Here is a 16970-nt window from a genome sequence, read left to right as displayed (position 1 = left end):
GCCTCTGCTTTGATCCCCTGCTGGGTAGTCTTTTGAAGGATATGAAGGATATGTATGTTAGGCTCTCATCCTGTTCCCTCTCCTCAGTCACTTCTGGTGTAGATTCTATTTGCCCTTTTGAATATGAATCGACCATCCTCCATAGGGTCTTCCTTTTTATTTAGCTCCTTTAGGTCTGTGGATTGTAGTATGTTTATCCTATATTATGGCCATTATCCACTTATGAATGAGTACATACCATGCATGTCTTTCTGGTTTTGGAATAACTCACATAAGATGATCATTTGTAGTTCCATATATTTGCCTGAAATTTTCATGGTTTCCTTTTTTTTAAATACCCAAATAGCATTCCATTGTGTAAAAGCACCACAATTTCTGTAAAACAGTGGTTCAGTTGAGAGACATGTAGTTTGTTTCACTATTCTGGCTATTATAAATATAGATGCTATGAACATAGTTGAGCAAATATCTTTGTTGAATGGTGGAGCATCTTTTTGATATACTCCCAGGAATGGTAGAGCTGAGTCTTGAAGTAACACTATTTTCAACTGTCTGAGAAAGCATCAGATGGATTTCTAAAGTGGTTGTATAAGTTTGCACTCCTACTAGCAATGCAGGAGTGTTCCTCTTTCTCCACATTCTCACTAGCTTGCTGTCACTTCAGCTTTTGACATTATCCATGATGGGTTTAAGATGGAATGTCATTTGCATTTCTATGATGACTACAGATATTGAGCATTTAATCTCCACCATTTGATATTCCTCTGTGGAGAATTCTCTGTTTAGTTCTGTACCCCAGATTTAAAGTGGATTATTTGGATTGCTGGAGTTAAATTTCTTGATCTTTTTATATATCTTGTTTATTAGCCCTCTCTGTTGTATGTAGGGTTGGTGAAGATCTTTTGTCAGGCTGTAGGCTGTCATTTTGTTCTATTGACAAAGTTCTTTGCTTCATAGAAGCTTTTTGTTTCACGAGATCCTATTCATTAATTCTTGATCTTAGAGCAAGTGTTCTTGGTGTTCTGTTGAGGAAATTACCTTCTATGCCAATGACATCGAGGATCTTTCCCACTTTTTCTTCTAAGAGATTTAGTGTATCTGGTTTTATGTTGAGGTCTTCGAACAACTTGGACTGCAGTTTAGTGCAGGGTGATAAATATGGATCTAGTTTCATTTTTCCAGATGTAGACATCCAGCTAGAACAGCACCATTTGTTGAAGATGCTGTCCTTTTTCCATTGCATGGTTTTGACTTCTTCATCAAAAATCAAGTGTCCATAGGTGTATGGGTTTATTTATGGGTTTTCACTTCAATTCCATTGACCCACCATTCTGTTTTTTTTCCAGTACCGTGCAGTTTTTATTACTATTAATTTATAGTAGAGCTTGAGATCAGGGATGGTTATACCTACTGAAGATCTCCTATTGTACAGGATTGTTTTAGCTATTCTGGCTTGTTTATTTTTCCATATGAAGCTGAGAATTGTTTTTTTCAAGTTCCTTAAGGAATTGTGTTGATATTTTGATGGGAATATCATTGAATCTGTAGATTGTTTTTGATAGGATGGCAATTTTTACTATGTTGATCCTACTAATCCATGAGCATGAGAGATATTTCTATCTTCTGGTATCTTTTTCAGTTTCTTTCTTCACAGACTTGAAGTTGTTTTGTTTTGTTTTTCATAGAGGTTTTTCACTGGCTTGTTGAGGATAACATCAAAATATATTTTTTTTCCTGGCTATTGTGAAGGGTGTTATTTTCCTAATTCTTTATCAGTCCATTTGTCATTTGTATACAGGAGTGCTACTGATTTTTTTCTGAGTTAACTTTATATCCAGCCACTTTGCTGAAGTGTTTTTCAACTGTAGGAGTTCACTACAGTAGAATTTTTGGGGTCATTTTTGTATACTGTCATATCTGTGAATAGTGATATTTGATTTCTTCCTTAACAATTTGTGTCCCCTTGATCTCCTTTAGTTGTCTTATTGTCCTAGATAGGACTTTGAGTACTGTATTGAAGAGATTGAGAGAGAGTGTGTAGCCGTGTCTTGTCCCCGAGTTCAGTGGAATTGATTTAACTTTCTTTTCATTTAGTTTGATGTTAGCTATGGGGTTTCTTTACACTGTCTTTACTATTTTTAGATATGTGCCTTTGTCCCCAGTCTCTCCAAGACTTTAAACAAGAATAACTGTTGGATATTGTCAAATGTTTTTTCACCATTTAAGAAAATGATCCTCTGTTGTTTTTTTTTTTTTTTCAATTTGTTTATATGGTGGATTACATTGATGGATTCTATATACTTAAAGTCTATTTTATTAGACATTAGAATGGTAACTCCTGCATGTTTCTTGGGTCCATTTGCGTGGACCCTCCTTCCAGCTCTTTACTCTCAGGCAATGTCTATCTTTGTGTCTTAGATGTGTTTCTTGAATGCAACAGATTGTTGGGTCTTGTTTACATATCCATTCTGTTAGTCTGTGTCTTTATTGGAGTGTTAAGTCCATTGATGTTGAGGGAAATTAATGACCAGTGGCTATTAGATCCATTTATTTTGATGTTGCTTGTGGTAGTGTGTTTGTGTGCTTGGTTACTTTTAGTTTTGCTGTAGTGACATTATTTATTTCCTGTGTTTTCCTGAATGTAGTTAGCTTTCCTGGGTTGTAGGTTTCCTTCTAGGAGCTTCTGTACCTCTGGATTTGTGCATAGGTATTGTTTAAATTTGTTTTTGTCATTAAATATCTTGTTTGCTCCATCTATGATGAATGAGACTTTTGCTGGGTATAGTAGCCTGGACAGTCATCTGTGTTCTCTTAGGGTCTGCATGATATCTGTTCAGGCCCTTCTGGCTTTCATAGTCTCTGTTGAGAAATCAGGTGTGATTCTAATGGGTTTGCCATTATATGTTACTTGGCCTTTTTCCTTTGCAGCTTTTAGCATTTTTTCTTTGTTCTGTATACTTACCATTTATTATGTGGTGGGAGGATTTTCTATTTTGGTCTAATTTATTGGGTGTTCTGTAGGCCTCTTATATTCTTATAAACCTCTCTTTTAAGTTGGGGAAATTTTCTTCTATGATTTTGTTGAAAATATTTTCTGGGCCTTGGAGGAGGGAATCTTCTTTTTCCTCTATTCCTATTATTTTTAGGTTTTGCTTTTCATGTTGTCTTGGATGGTCTATGTCAGGAATTTTTTAGATTTAACATTTTCTTTGATAGCTACATCTATTTCTTCCATTGTGTGTTCCGCACCTGAGATTCTTTCTTCCCTCTCATAGTCTATTCATTATGCTTAACTCTGTAGTTCCTGTTTTCTTCCCTAAGTTCTTTCTCTCCACAATCTCCTCCATTTGTGTTTTCTTTAATTTTTCCAATTCTATCATCAGATCTTGAGCCATTTTATTGATTTCCTTCACCTCTCTGACTAGTTTCCTTCAATCCCTTCAGCTGTTTGTTAGAACAATCCTCTGTTTCTTTAATTTCTTTCAGGGATTTAAGTATTTCCTCTCTAAAGGCCACAGATTGTTTGGCTGCAACTTCCTGTATTTCTTTAAGGATGGCCACAATCACTTTGTCTTTATCTTCTTCTATTTCTTTGCAAATGGCAATATTCTGTTTGACTTTATCTGCATCTAGGTCTTTACGAAGTTTATTTGTTTCCTCTATTATCCTGTTCATAAGCACAGATGTAAGGTCATCTTCTTGAATTTCATTTACGCTGGGTTATCCAGGGCTGCTTGCTCCAGGGCTGCTTGCTCCTGGATAACTTGTTCTAGGGATGCCATATTGCTCTGTCTTTTGTTGGTTGAGCTTTTATGCTAGCCTCTACCCATTAGGCTATCTTAGGTGATGGGGGTTAGTTTCTGGTACTTCCTGGGATCCTGTGGTGGGTGGAATCACCTTGGCAGGAAGATGATTTTTTCCCAAAGTAGCTCTCCTCCGTTTTTTAGGTATGGTCACTGAATGGCAGGTGTTTTTCAGGAATTGCCACAGCTCATCTCAGGCATGCAGACCTGAGTAGTAATTGTGGTATTCATTAGTAAAGGGAACTACCCTCTCATCCAGAGAAGTCCTGGAGACAGCTTCCCTCTTGCTGTCAATTTAGTGAGCTGCTGCTGTAACCTGGGTGCCTTGTGGTTTGGTCAGTTTAATTAGGGAAAACTCATTGTCCCTTGGAGCAGTATTTGGGGGTTGATCTTAGGGAACCCAGGCTTCTGGAGGTCTGAGTTTGGGGCTCTCTGCCCCAGTACCCAAGTGGTAATCAGTGGCATATGAGCACTACTCTCATGTGTGCAGCAGGAGGCTAGAGCCTGGAGCCTGTGGATAACCAGAAACTTTTCTAGAGCTAGGTGTCCTGAGGTAGGGCCAGATATTTCCACCACCTTTGGGTTTTTTCTCAACAGAAAAACCCAGTCTGTACTGTTAGGGAGGGGGCGTGTGGAGTGAGTAGGCACTTGCTTGTGAGTGGTGGCTCCAAGATGGTGACTGGACAGGAAACTGAGAACTTTTTCTGAGAACATTCCCATATGTGTGGTGTTAGTGGTGGTGGGGGGTCAGCTGAGTACTCTAAGCTGGGACCTGCTGTTTCCCTCCCTGTGGGGTTTTCTTCCAACAGGAAAACCCAGCCTCTAGTGCCCTGGGGTACACAGTTCTGTCTGTGATGGAAAGTTAGTTGTGGAGTTGGCAGCTGGAGCCCCACTCAGGGCTGGCTGCTTTGTGCCTGCAGGTCTGCAGGACCTTTTCCAGGGGTAGACTGGTTGACCTGAGGTCAGCCCTACTTGCTTCCTTCTCTGGGGTTTTCTCAAGACTGGGACTCCCAGTCTCTTGTGCCCTGGGGTACACAGTTCAGCCTGGGAAGGTGATCAGGACATGCAAGAGTGTGCTTCTGGTCAAGTGACCCAGTGACTGTGTGACCTGGGGTTTCTTCTGGGTTCTTGCTGGGTGACCTGAGAGTAGACCCAACTTATTCCCACTCCGTGGAGTTTCCTCTCACCTGAGAAACACAATTGCTTTTGTTTTAGGGTCCAGAGTTCAGCCTCTTAGTCACTGTACCAATATTGCTGCCCTGCTCCTCAGACAGTGTCATCCCAGCACCGCCATCTTGGATTACCCCTTTCTCATCTCTTTCAATTAATTTTTGGTGAAAGTCTGTTTTATTAGATATTAGAATGGTTACTCCTGCTTGCTTCTTGGGTCTATTTGCTTGAAAACCTTATTCCTGCTAAAACATCCCAAGAAATTTTCAAGGGATTAGCTGAGTGCTCTGAGGTTGAACCCAACTGCTTTTCTCATCTCACCTGGTAAATACAGTCAGTGGTGTTTGGAGGCTTACAGTTCCAACTATTGGTCACTGTGCAGTCTCTGCTACCCTGCTGATCAGACACAGTGTGAGTTCAGCCCTTCCAGCTGGGATCTGTTTTTAATTTTTACTGAATATGAGTATTTTGATTGTATGCATGAATATGCATCTCTTGTGTGCCTGATCTTCACTATAGTCTGAAGATGTGTTCAGAACTCATGAACTGATAGTAGTGGGTTCCAGGTAAACAATGACAATTGAGCCCATTTATTTGGAAGAGTAGCAAGAGCTCCTCACTGCTGAGCCATCTCTTCTACCTTATGTTGCTTATTTATGATCAGCATTGACATTGCTAATATTTTCATTTTTCTATTTTTAGCTGTTTAAACATGCATTCCCTTTTAGTAAGATGTTATTAGAGTTAAAGTTTAAGCTGGGGCAGTGCAGATTTCTGGAAAAGGAATGCACAACTGGAGTGGATGTATAATTTCTTGTACAAGCTTCAGTTAAGACCTCTGAGTTCTTTCAATCTTTTATGTTTGTTTGATTGACTTTTAGGGGAGGCTCTGTCTTACTATATAGGTCTAGCTGTCCTGGAACTTTTTGCATAGATCATGCTGGCATCCAATTCAATAAGATACACCTGCATCTGCCTCCTGAGTGATGGAATTAAGGCATAATAGAATACACCCAGCTTGTCCATAATTTTTGTAGTTAGTAACTGTTCATAAATTTCTCTGATGTGTACTTAGTACTGCTCATCTCTTAATTTCTCTGTGTGTCTCTGTCTCTCTCTTTCTATTTCACTCTCTTCTCTCTGTCTTTGTCCACATTAATTACCATGACTATTCAAAAGCTATATCCTATTCAAAAGAGTTCAGATATGACATAGTTAAACTTCATTATTCAGTTTTCTTCTAAAATGACTTAGTGATAACATTAACACTTATGTTTTAATAGAAAAGTTTTAATCTTTATTTTTAAACTGTAGACTATACATGATTTAGAAAGGAGAATAAACAAAACAATGATCAAAGAATAATCATGTGTTCTATGCCTTTTCTTTTGTCTGGGAACTCAGAAATATGATGTTATCAGCTATGATTATTGTTGCTTGCCACTCACATTATTTTTATCCATCTGTTCACTGTAGTACAATTTCCCTTCCACAAATATATGAGCCCCCATTTTCATATACTGGTATGCCATATCTCTGATCCCTGGTCAAAACATGATATCCAGTGCCATGTTGTCTTTTGACTGACACCACCCATCTGTTCACTGTCACGTGATAGCCACATATCATTTGTTGCAAGATAAAATATTATGCCTGTGTTTTTTCCTTCCACCTGTCTCATGAAAGTGTCCTGACCTACTCACCCAAGTAACTGAAGATGATTCATAGATCACTCAAGAACCCAACTAATGGCTACTTCATATTCATGTCTTACAAACCAATACAAAACCTTTAACACAGGTTTTCAAAGCAAGCCTTTTTTTCCTTTACAATCTAACCTTTAGGCTTTTTCTTCTCCCATCCTTTACCTGATGCACAGCACCCAACTGTCTAACATTAGCACTTCTGTGTCAGAACATAAATGGAAGAAGCATTAGAATTATATGATTATATTGCCAATGAAATATAAATTTATATTGTTGCCAGTCTTTCTTTTTTACAAATGTATGGTATATTTTAGAATTCAGTGACCTTTAATGATGTCCATGTGAAATTCAGCCAAGAAGAGTGGGCCTTGCTGGAACCTTCCCAGAAGCAACTCTACAAGGTTGTGATGCTAGAGACCTGTGAAAACCTCACTGCTATAGGTAAGACTGCAATTTTTCTTTCACTTTTAAAATAAAAAGACAACTCTTACTTTGTTATTGATCCTCTTCTGTAATTCCAATTGAGAATGAGGAGGAATGAGGTAAATAAAACAGGCATGGTTCTAAGGGTCACAGAAGATAGTGATTTAAGTTTTGCCTTAATAATAACATGCTATTTCCAATAATATATATTTTCTGGTACTATATTTTAGGCTACAATTGGGATGACCATAATATTGAAGAACATTTTCAAAGTTCTACAAGTAATAAAAGGTAACTTTATGTGCATGTTGATACAGATATAAATCTTAAATTTTAATGTGTCCCGGAAGTTTGGTGTTTTTTTGTTTGTTTGTTTGTTTGTTTTTGTTTATTGGCTGCTTTTTATTTTCTGTTTTTGAGATAGAATTTTTTCTGGGTATCTGTGACTTTCTTAGACTTGCTTGTTAGACCAGCCTGACCTCGAAATCACACATATCTGCCTGTTTCTGCCTCCATGAATGCATGGATTAAAGGCACGTAGCAGCACACCTGGCTGTGTCCTGGAGGTTTTAAAGAAAAGCAACAGTGTAAAACCAGCACTGCTTTAAGTATAATCTCACAATTCCATTTACCTCAATGTCAGGTATCTGATTTGTGTTTGCAAGGCATTCCTTAAGATAGAAAAAAATAAAATAATGTTGTAACAGAAAATACCATTTAAATCATATAGACATTACAGCTACTGAGTTGAACTGCCAATCTATTTAGTCTCATTTTATCTACTCAGATATTATAAGAGGTATACATATTGAATAGGTGATCAGTATGTGTCCAAAACTTTCTAATAACAACCACTGTTACTCATATTCATGCAGTCATATTGTAAAGTTTAGTGAAAGGAGCAGCTTATGAGTCAAGAATATTGTTGTGGAGAAACCTTCATCCCTATATGACATGTCTATAATGAACAAAAAACAAACTGTGTTAATTCAGTGAGGGAATCCTTTATTATTCTTGTAATTTAAATAGGTATATCATATGTCACAATGTTTGTAAGGCACATGAGCAGAGGAATATTGAAATAAGCAGTGTACCTGTCTTTCTCCAAGAACAATTAATTTTGTAGTAGTCCCCACTTTGAGTAGATTTTCTGAATGCGATAAATGGTTACTATTAATTGGTTTTGCAACTTCACTGAGAATTCATCAGCAACTAATACTGCTGAAAATACCTATGAATACTAAGAATTTGGAACTTCTTCTGCTTCTCGTGGCTCACTTTGCAAAGGAAGTGTCATTCATACAGTAAAAACAATGCAAATGGGATTGCTGTGGTAAAGGTCTGTATACTTACAATAATATATATATGTATATATATATATATATATATATATATATATATATAAAACTCTTATAGAAAAATGAAGCTATAAAAGTGAACCACGTAACAAATGCTCTTACCATCACAGAGATCTTCAAAAATACCCATAATGAAGGGAAAAACCATTAATGTAAATAACATGATAAAACTTTAAAATTTGATTCTCCTTTACCATTAGATCAAATTATGAAATTAATTAATATAGATAAATATATTTATTAGTGTAAAGCACTGATTGTGGTAAATCTTTCACATGTGGTAATTATCTGTGCAGGCATGCAAGCAGTCGTACTGGAGAGAAACCTTCTAAATGCACTGTATGTGGTAAAGTCTTCTCCTATACCACTGATCTCATAAGGCATAAAAGAGCACACACTGGAGAGAAGCCTTTCAAATGTAATCAATGTGGTAAAGTGTTTGCACAAAAGAGTCATCTCATAAGCCATAGAAGAACACATACTGGAGAGAAACCTTATGAATGTAACCAGTGTGGTAAAGCCTTTGCAGAAAACAGTACTCTCTTAAGACATAAAAGAACACACACTGGAGAGAAACCTTATGAATGTAACCAGTGTGGTAAAGCCTTTGCAGAAAACAGTACTCTCTTAAGCCATAAAAGAACACACACTGGAGAGAATCCTTATGAATGTAACCAGTGTGGTAAAGCCTTTGCAGAAAACAGTACTCTCTTAAGCCATAAAAGAACACACACTGGAGAGAAACCTTATGAATGTAACCAGTGTGGTAAAGCCTTTGCAAAAAACAGTACTCTCTTAAACCATAAAAGAACACACACTGGAGAGAAACCTTATGAATGTAACCAGTGTGGTAAAGCCTTTGCACAAAACAGTCATCTCTTAATCCATAAAAGAACACACACTGGAGAGAAACCTTATGAATGTAACCAGTGCAGTAAAGCCTTTCCACAAAAAAGTCATCTCATAAGCCATAAAAGAACACATACTGGAGAGAAATCTTATGAATGTAACCAGTGTGGTAAAGCCTTTGCAGAAAACAGTACTCTCTTAAGACATAAAAGATCACACACTGGAGAGAAACCTTATGAATGTAACCAGTGTGGAAAAGCCTTTGCAGAAAACAGTACTCTCTTAAGACATAAAAGAACACACACTGGAGAGAAACCTTATGAATGTAACCAGTGCAGTAAAGCCTTTCCACAAAAAAGTCATCTCATAAGCCATGAAAGAACACATATTATAAAGAAACCTTATGAATATACTCAACATGATAAAGCCTTTGAACAGCAGTGTGGTATCCACAATAAAGAAAAGACACACAGTGGAGAGAAGCCTGTTGAGGGTAATTAGTGTGATAAAGACTTTGCATGTAATATTCATCTCCTAAGACAACAAAACATTGTGCAGGGAAACCATATGAATATAACTATGTGGCAAAGCCTTTGAACATAACTTCTCCTAATAAATAAAAGAACACATACTGGAAAGAAGTTGTCTGACTGCAATCAATGTGAATAAACTTTTGCACTTCATAATCAATTTCAAACTCATGAAAGAAATCCTAATGGACAAAAAGCCTATGAGTGCTTTTAACAAGGCGAAACTATTCCACATTTGTATAATTTTCATCTTCATGAAAGGATTCATACTGGCGAGAACTTATGAATGTGTTAAAATGGTGAGGCCTTGCACAAATCTAGAGTCATCATCATCATCAAAATTACCTTACTGGAGAGGAATTCTGTGACTATAAGCAATGTAGAAAGACCTTTGTGTTCTTTGGTCCAATGAGATCCAACAGAACTGAAAAACTAGCTCAATGGAAATGACCTCCCATTTCTGGAGGGGAAAGGGAATAAGGGCAATAGGAAAGGAGGGTAGTTCTGGGGGAGAGAAGGGAGGGGGACTATGATTGGAATTTAAAGTAAATAAACTTATTTTTAAAAAGAATACAATGAATGGTAAATATCAATTAAATGCAACAGTATTATATAATAAGGTGTTTATGGAAGACTTATTGATAATCCTGATTCTCAACATTTACTGTTTTCAATTGCCTCACTTTACACAAAAAACTTTTAATCCAGTGGATGAATATGTAGGGAATGGTGAACTAACACCAGCCAGGAAGTTCTCTGAGAGTAACACAACAGTGGTAGCCTGTAGAAGTTTCTTTGTGTACACATACCTATTGTTCCAGGGGTTCTATTGAAAATCATCACAACCCACACTGAATTTTGAGATATGAGGGAGGAGGCTTTCTTTTCCATGTATGACTCTGCTTCTGGCCTAGATGGGTAACCATGTCAATGGTGCGTTTTCTCTGCCTGACTTCATCTGGAGAGTATCTTTAGACATGGAAACCACCAATCAAATTTGATAGATGGCCTTTGACACAGATCCCTGATAACTCTCCCCTCCCTTCAAATATAGGATAATTTGGTTCTGTGTTCTTGTTCTTCTTATTCATATAATAGGAATGTGCTGTTTAATGCAAATCTAGCATTCTTGAATTTCCTAGTATTAAACAATTATCTACACCTATGCTTGGAGCATCCCAGGTACTCCCCAAGGAATATAAGCAACTGTGTTCTGTTTTCTGGAATTAAAGTTGAACTTACTTTCTGAGGTGGCTCCCAGAGTGGCTAACCACTGTTATGCTCGTGAGCTTTCCAAGCTTTATACTACTCATCTTCTGCCCCTCATGCCTTCCTGGGCTGGTGGGAAACAGCCCTCCAGGCAGCAAGAGAATCACATTCTCTGAAATGCCTGTGATAAAATATTTCAGACTGCATAGCATTTCAAATTTCACATGTTTCTGGATTTGAGATGGTCAATCAAACAGTATCTTGGGATGGGACTCATTAAAATGAGTTATACTTAGTGTTTAGTTCAAGGTAAGGTTGCAGGCAAGCTTCATGGTATGAAATCTTCTAAGGTGAGTACAGTGGCCCATGGAAAATAAATACAAGCAGAAATTTTATTTTTCTGTTTTTAATAGCTGAGTACTGTTCTGATAATGTAAGGGTGAATGGCAGGGGAGAGGGACTCTCCTTTTGAGTAGTCTACGGGAAGGGGATGGGGGAAGGTGGAGGGAGGGACCAGTAGGAGTTGAGGGAGTGACCTTCAATCAGCATATATAATGAATAAATTGTGAAAAATAAAAACAATTAATAAAATAACATATAGTAAGGAAAACAAAGCAAAACAGCAAAAATTTGAGTCTAGTTTGGTTAACTGCCCTCCCTCAAAGAAAAGAAAGACGATATATAGAAAGAAAAGAAAAACAGAATCTTTGTCTTTGTCACCTTTCTTCCCTGTGAGCTCAGTTGAAGATCATTATGCAATGGAGACCATGATTCTCTCTCTGAAGTTTATGTTACCATAGAAGCAGGATTCAAACCTGAAACTAATGGCAGAGTTTCCTAGTTAACATATCAAATCAAACCTACCTGCCATTTTCTCTCAGAAATCCTTCAGTCCTTCCATGTTATCTGTCCGTCCAGGCTAGTACAGCCCATGCAATACCCTGAATTCTCCTTCCCAGGGCCTGGGATAACCTTACCCCCCCTCACCCACATATAGGCAAATTATTTGGGCTACCTGGTTCTGTCAAGCACCATGCAGGAGCAACAGCAGAACAGCGATAGAACTCATGGAATGTGGCTCCCTTGTTAGCATAATCATGATGAGTTTGTCTTGGAGAAGCATAATCCCAAGAACTAATTTTCCTGATGAATTTGTGTTCTTATGTAGCATATCTCTGCTTGTTGCCTTTGTGATGCCCATATTCCTTATAACATGAGTTGTATGAAAACTTTAAGAAAGCTTCTATCTCATCACTGGGCAATATCACTGGCATTTAAAATTAACAATGCTTGATCTCTTTTCACATGTTTACTGGAGCAGTTTAATGAATTAAGCATTGCCCTTGAAATGAGCTATAGATGTAGATTGTTAGCAATGACCATTATACTTAGAAAGAATTTGGAAAAAAATAGATTGTTTAATAAGGTCAGGGAAGATGTTTTTGCTAACGGCTCTGTTGTAAAAACTCTTAGAGAACAATTTAAATTTAAGAAAAGTACACTATTAATAGTAAAGCCATGGATGTTTTAAGGTTGATGAGCTGAAACAATAGCCCAAGGTAGCATTGGCTGTCTGGGCACCCTCAAACTGGGTCTAAAACTAAGACAGCAGTTGATTCCTCTATATTTGTTTTTTCCCCTCAGCTTCCTGATATGATTTAATAAAAATGATTAATGAGTAGATGCACACTCCTTTAAGATTTAAAGTACAGTTGCCAGTACCATGCCATTTTTTATTACTGTTGCCCTATAGTACTACTTGAGATCTTGGATGAAGATATCTCCAGAAAAAATTTATTGTGCAGGCATTTTTTTTTAAATCAATTCTGGTTTTTTTGTTTTTCCATATGAAACTGAGAATTGTTCTTTGAAGGCCTGTAATGAGTTGTGCTGGTATTTTGATTGGAATTGCATTGAGTCTTTAGATTTCTTTTGGTAGAGTGGCCATTTTTACTATGTTAATCCTCCAATCCTGGAGTATGGGAGATCTTCTGATATCTTCCTGAAGTTCTTTTTTTTTCATACAAGTCATTCACTTGCTTGATTAGAGTCACACCAAGGTACTTTATGTTATTTGTGGCTTTTGTAAAGGGGTTTTGTTTCCCTAATTTCTTTCTGAGCCCATTTGTCTTTTGTATAAAGGAGGGCTTCAGAATTTTTAAATTTAATTCTGTATCCAGTCATTTTGCTGAAGTTGTTTATCAGCTGTAGGAGTTCCCTGGTTGAATTTTTTAGTGTTATATCACATCATCTGCAACACAAGCTGGAATGGATGTGGAGAAAAGGGAACCCTTCTCCATTGCTGGTAGGAATATAAACTTGTACAACCACTTTGGTAATCAATCTGGTGCTTTCTCAGAAAATTATGAATAGTGCTACTAGAATATTCATTTATACCAACCCTGGGCATATACTCAGAAGATTATCAACCATACAACAAGGACATTTGGTCAACTATACTCATAACAGCATTATCGACAATAGCCAGAATTTGGAAACAACTTAGATGTCCCCAAACCGATAGACAGAGAAATTGTGGCACATTTATACAATGCAATACTATTCAGCAATTAAAAAGAAGGAAATAAGCAGGCAAATGGATGCAACCAGAAAAGATCACTCTGAGTGAGGTATCCAGAAGCAGAAATACGCTCATGGTATATACTCACTCATATGTGCATATTAGTCATATAATATAGGAATAAAATACTAAAATCTAGAGTCTTAAAGGATCTAAACAACAGAAAGAACCCTAAGGAAGATGCTTAATCTTCATTCAGAAGGGCAAATGGGATAGACATCTGTAATGGGGGAAGATAGGAAACAGGGCAGGAAACTACCACAGAGGGCCTCTGAAAGAATCTACATAGCAGGGTATTGAAGCAGATTCTTAGACTCATACCCAAATTTTGTGCAGAAAGCATGGATTAATATGGAAGATTCAGGAGCTAAAAAGGCCTGGATGGGAGAGGCCCTCAACAAGGAGGCCAATTGAGCCAAAAAATATGGGCCTAGGGGGTCCTGTTCCAACCAAGGACCATGCATGAAGAACACCTAGAACCCCTGCTCAGATGTAGCTCATAAGTATCTCAGTTTCCATGTGAGTTCCCTATTAAGAGTAACAGGGGCTGTCTCTGACATGAACTCAGTGACAGGCTCCTTGATCAGCTACTCCTGGAAGGTTCAGCCTTGCCAGGCCACAAAGGAAGAAGGTTCAACCATTCTTGGTAAGACTTGATAAGATAGACTAGGATAAGATAGTGGGAAGAAGGACTTTCCCTATTGTGGACTAGGAGAGGGGCATAGCGGGAGAAGAGGAAGGTAGGTTGTAACTGGTTGAAGATGAGGGTGGGGCTTACAGCCAGAAAATAAAGTGAATAAATTATAATAATCAATAAAAAAGAAAAAAAGGAGGATTTTTTTTTTTCCTGAGATGGCTGGACTCAGGCAACTGTCTCTTAAAAACAACTAGAAAGAATAGTATTTCATCTCTACTCATTTTCCTTTTTCCTGTAATACTATATATAATAAATACCCTTGATAAAATTCAGTGGTTTGTCATATATTCCTAGTATTATAATATTGTAAAATATTTTACAATTCAAATTTTGATGTTAAGTGTGTAAAAATAGTTTATGAAAAAGTGGCTTGAATTTTCAAAGAAGCAAAGAATGATTACTCAAAACTCAGGAGGGTGAAAATAAAAGGAAATTGATGGAAGAATAAATTATATATAAAAAATTAATATCTCTTACACAGTAATTAAAACATTTTGGTTATTGAGATTTAAAAAATATACACAGAATATTTCTCAAGTAAACAATGTAAGCTATTAGTAATAGCTCCTATGCATGCACCCTGAAGTATTTCTTTAAATTATTCCTCTTGTCACTGAAATGTGTTCTTTGACAAGTCATGCCACTACACCCTGATGTTCAGGCTCTAATACTGGCCATTCAATTCTTATTTCAGGGTACTGACTGCTTATAGCCCAATTAGGAGTGAAGTCAGACAATGTTTGATTTCTGTGTCTAGCTAAGGTCACAATTTTTGATGATACGTTTTTAGTTCGTCCACAATTTCAAAGTAAAATGATTGACTTTCTTGAAATGTTAAATGTTCTCTCTCACATACATGCACACACACGCATATATAATGTGTGATACATGTAATAGGAGTTATTGGCAACACAAGACTTGAAATTGAAAGAGCCAAAAGAGGGGTGTATGGGAGATTTTGTAGGGAGGACAGAGATGTGAGAAATAATGTGATTATATTAAAATCTCAAAAAAATGTATATGTTTTCCATGAATAAAAAAACTGAATATTATAATATTTTGCACTGATGTGATTCAGGACAATCAAGTCTATTCTATCTTAGCACACAGTCAGCTGTGTTTCAGTAAACATGAGTATATATGTGTGCTGGACTTGCGCAAGTCATCTGTTGTTTTCATATGGATAATGGTAGAACTCCTCATTCAGTGTGTACAGTATATATTCTCTTTTAAATTGACTCAAGAATTGTAGGAATTTTTTGTGCGAACTGTATAAAATAAAGTTCCCCTAAACTTCTATCTTGGTCCACATTCTTCTACTGTCTCCTTACATCCTTTTACACAGAAATGCTATCTAACCTGGATGGTAAAGAGTGTTCAGTAGATGAAGCAGAAGAATGGACATTTTTTGTCTAGTCCATTCTGTTAGTTCCTGTCCTTCTGTTGGAGAATTGGACAACTGAGTTCAGAGTTTTCAAAGAACAATGTTTATTATTTCCCTTTATTTTGTAGTTATGGTGTGTGGGTTTTGCCTCTTTTTATTTGATCCTTGGGATAATTCATTTTTTGTCTTTTATTGGATGTGATTAACATTTTTAGATAGGAGTTTTGTTTTGATTGGCTTCTGTAGTGAAGGAGTTTTACAAAAATACTGCTCATATTTTGGTTTATTGTACAATATATTTTTATTCACCATTTACTATTGAAAGTTTACTGGATATAGTAATAAGGATCCCTTAAAGATCATATACAATCGGTCTCAGCCATTCTAGGTTTAGAATCTCTCTTGAGAGATCAGGAGTTACTGTAATGAGCCTGAATGTATATGCAACTTAGTCTTTTCAACTTGCAACTTTTAATATACCTTCTTTGTTTAATATACTTTTCTTTACTTTTAGGGTTTTGATTTTATGTGATGAGCACAATTTCTTTTCTGGTAGGCTTTGTTGTTTTCTATACTTTTTGTACTTTTATAGGTTACCCCTTCTTCATTAGGTTAAGGATATATTCTATTATTTTGCTGAAAATATTTCTGGGATTTTGATGTGAGTTTTGTCTTCTTCCTCTATTTCTATTATTCATAAATTATTTTTTTGCACTTTTTAAATATTCTGGATCTTTTGTGCATGGCTATTTAACATTTCTTTTGATGCAATTATCCAGTTGTTGTTGTTTGTTTGTTCTTGTTGTTCATAATAATCATCTTCATCTTCATTTCTTTGTCCTCCTCCTGCTTCTCTTCTTGCTCCTCCTCCTCCTTTTTTTCTTTTCAAAATAGTCGCTTTACTCATATATTCACCCTGATTAAAGTTTTCCCTTCCTCTAACCCTGGCAACTCTTTCCCATCTCCCCTTCTATCCAGTTTAAATTCACCCTCATATAAAACAAGGAGGGCTATAATGTATAATAAGAAAGTAAAATAGAAAAAAGACAAAAACAATCACATCTTATTAGAACAAACAAAGAAAAGAAAAAGATCTCAAGGGGAGAAAAGATGTAGACTTGTTCACACATGCAGAAATCTCATAAAATATTAAACACAAAACAGTAGTACACACAGAGGGTCCATGTAGCTTTAAAACTAGTAAAAACTCTTCAGCAAATTAAAATAAGAACTGTGATAAATTTTTTAAAATTCATGCCA

General features: G+C 36.7%; 1 protein-coding gene and 1 pseudogene across 1 annotated transcript; one reads left to right on the top strand and one right to left on the bottom strand.

Annotated features, from left to right (window-relative positions):
* Nucleotides 1-6347: 6347 nt before the first annotated feature.
* LOC132651012 (single-stranded DNA-binding protein, mitochondrial-like) lies at nucleotides 6348-6780 on the bottom strand (annotated as a pseudogene).
* A 216-nt stretch (nucleotides 6781-6996) lies between these two features.
* Nucleotides 6997-9546, top strand: LOC132650949 (zinc finger protein 120-like; the record flags this gene model as incomplete). Its single annotated transcript, XM_060376271.1, has 3 exons — nucleotides 6997-7120; nucleotides 7333-7393; nucleotides 8913-9546. Coding segments are annotated over 3 exons (819 nt in total), but the record flags the coding sequence as incomplete, so codon positions are not given.
* Nucleotides 9547-16970: the final 7424 nt, after the last annotated feature.

This window comes from Meriones unguiculatus (genome assembly GCF_030254825.1).
Source record: "Meriones unguiculatus strain TT.TT164.6M chromosome 13 unlocalized genomic scaffold, Bangor_MerUng_6.1 Chr13_unordered_Scaffold_37, whole genome shotgun sequence".
In the NCBI taxonomy this organism is placed as follows: domain Eukaryota; kingdom Metazoa; phylum Chordata; class Mammalia; order Rodentia; family Muridae; genus Meriones; species Meriones unguiculatus.
The sequence above is the reverse complement of the archived record's forward strand: the minus strand, read 5'-3'. Positions and strand labels throughout refer to the sequence as shown.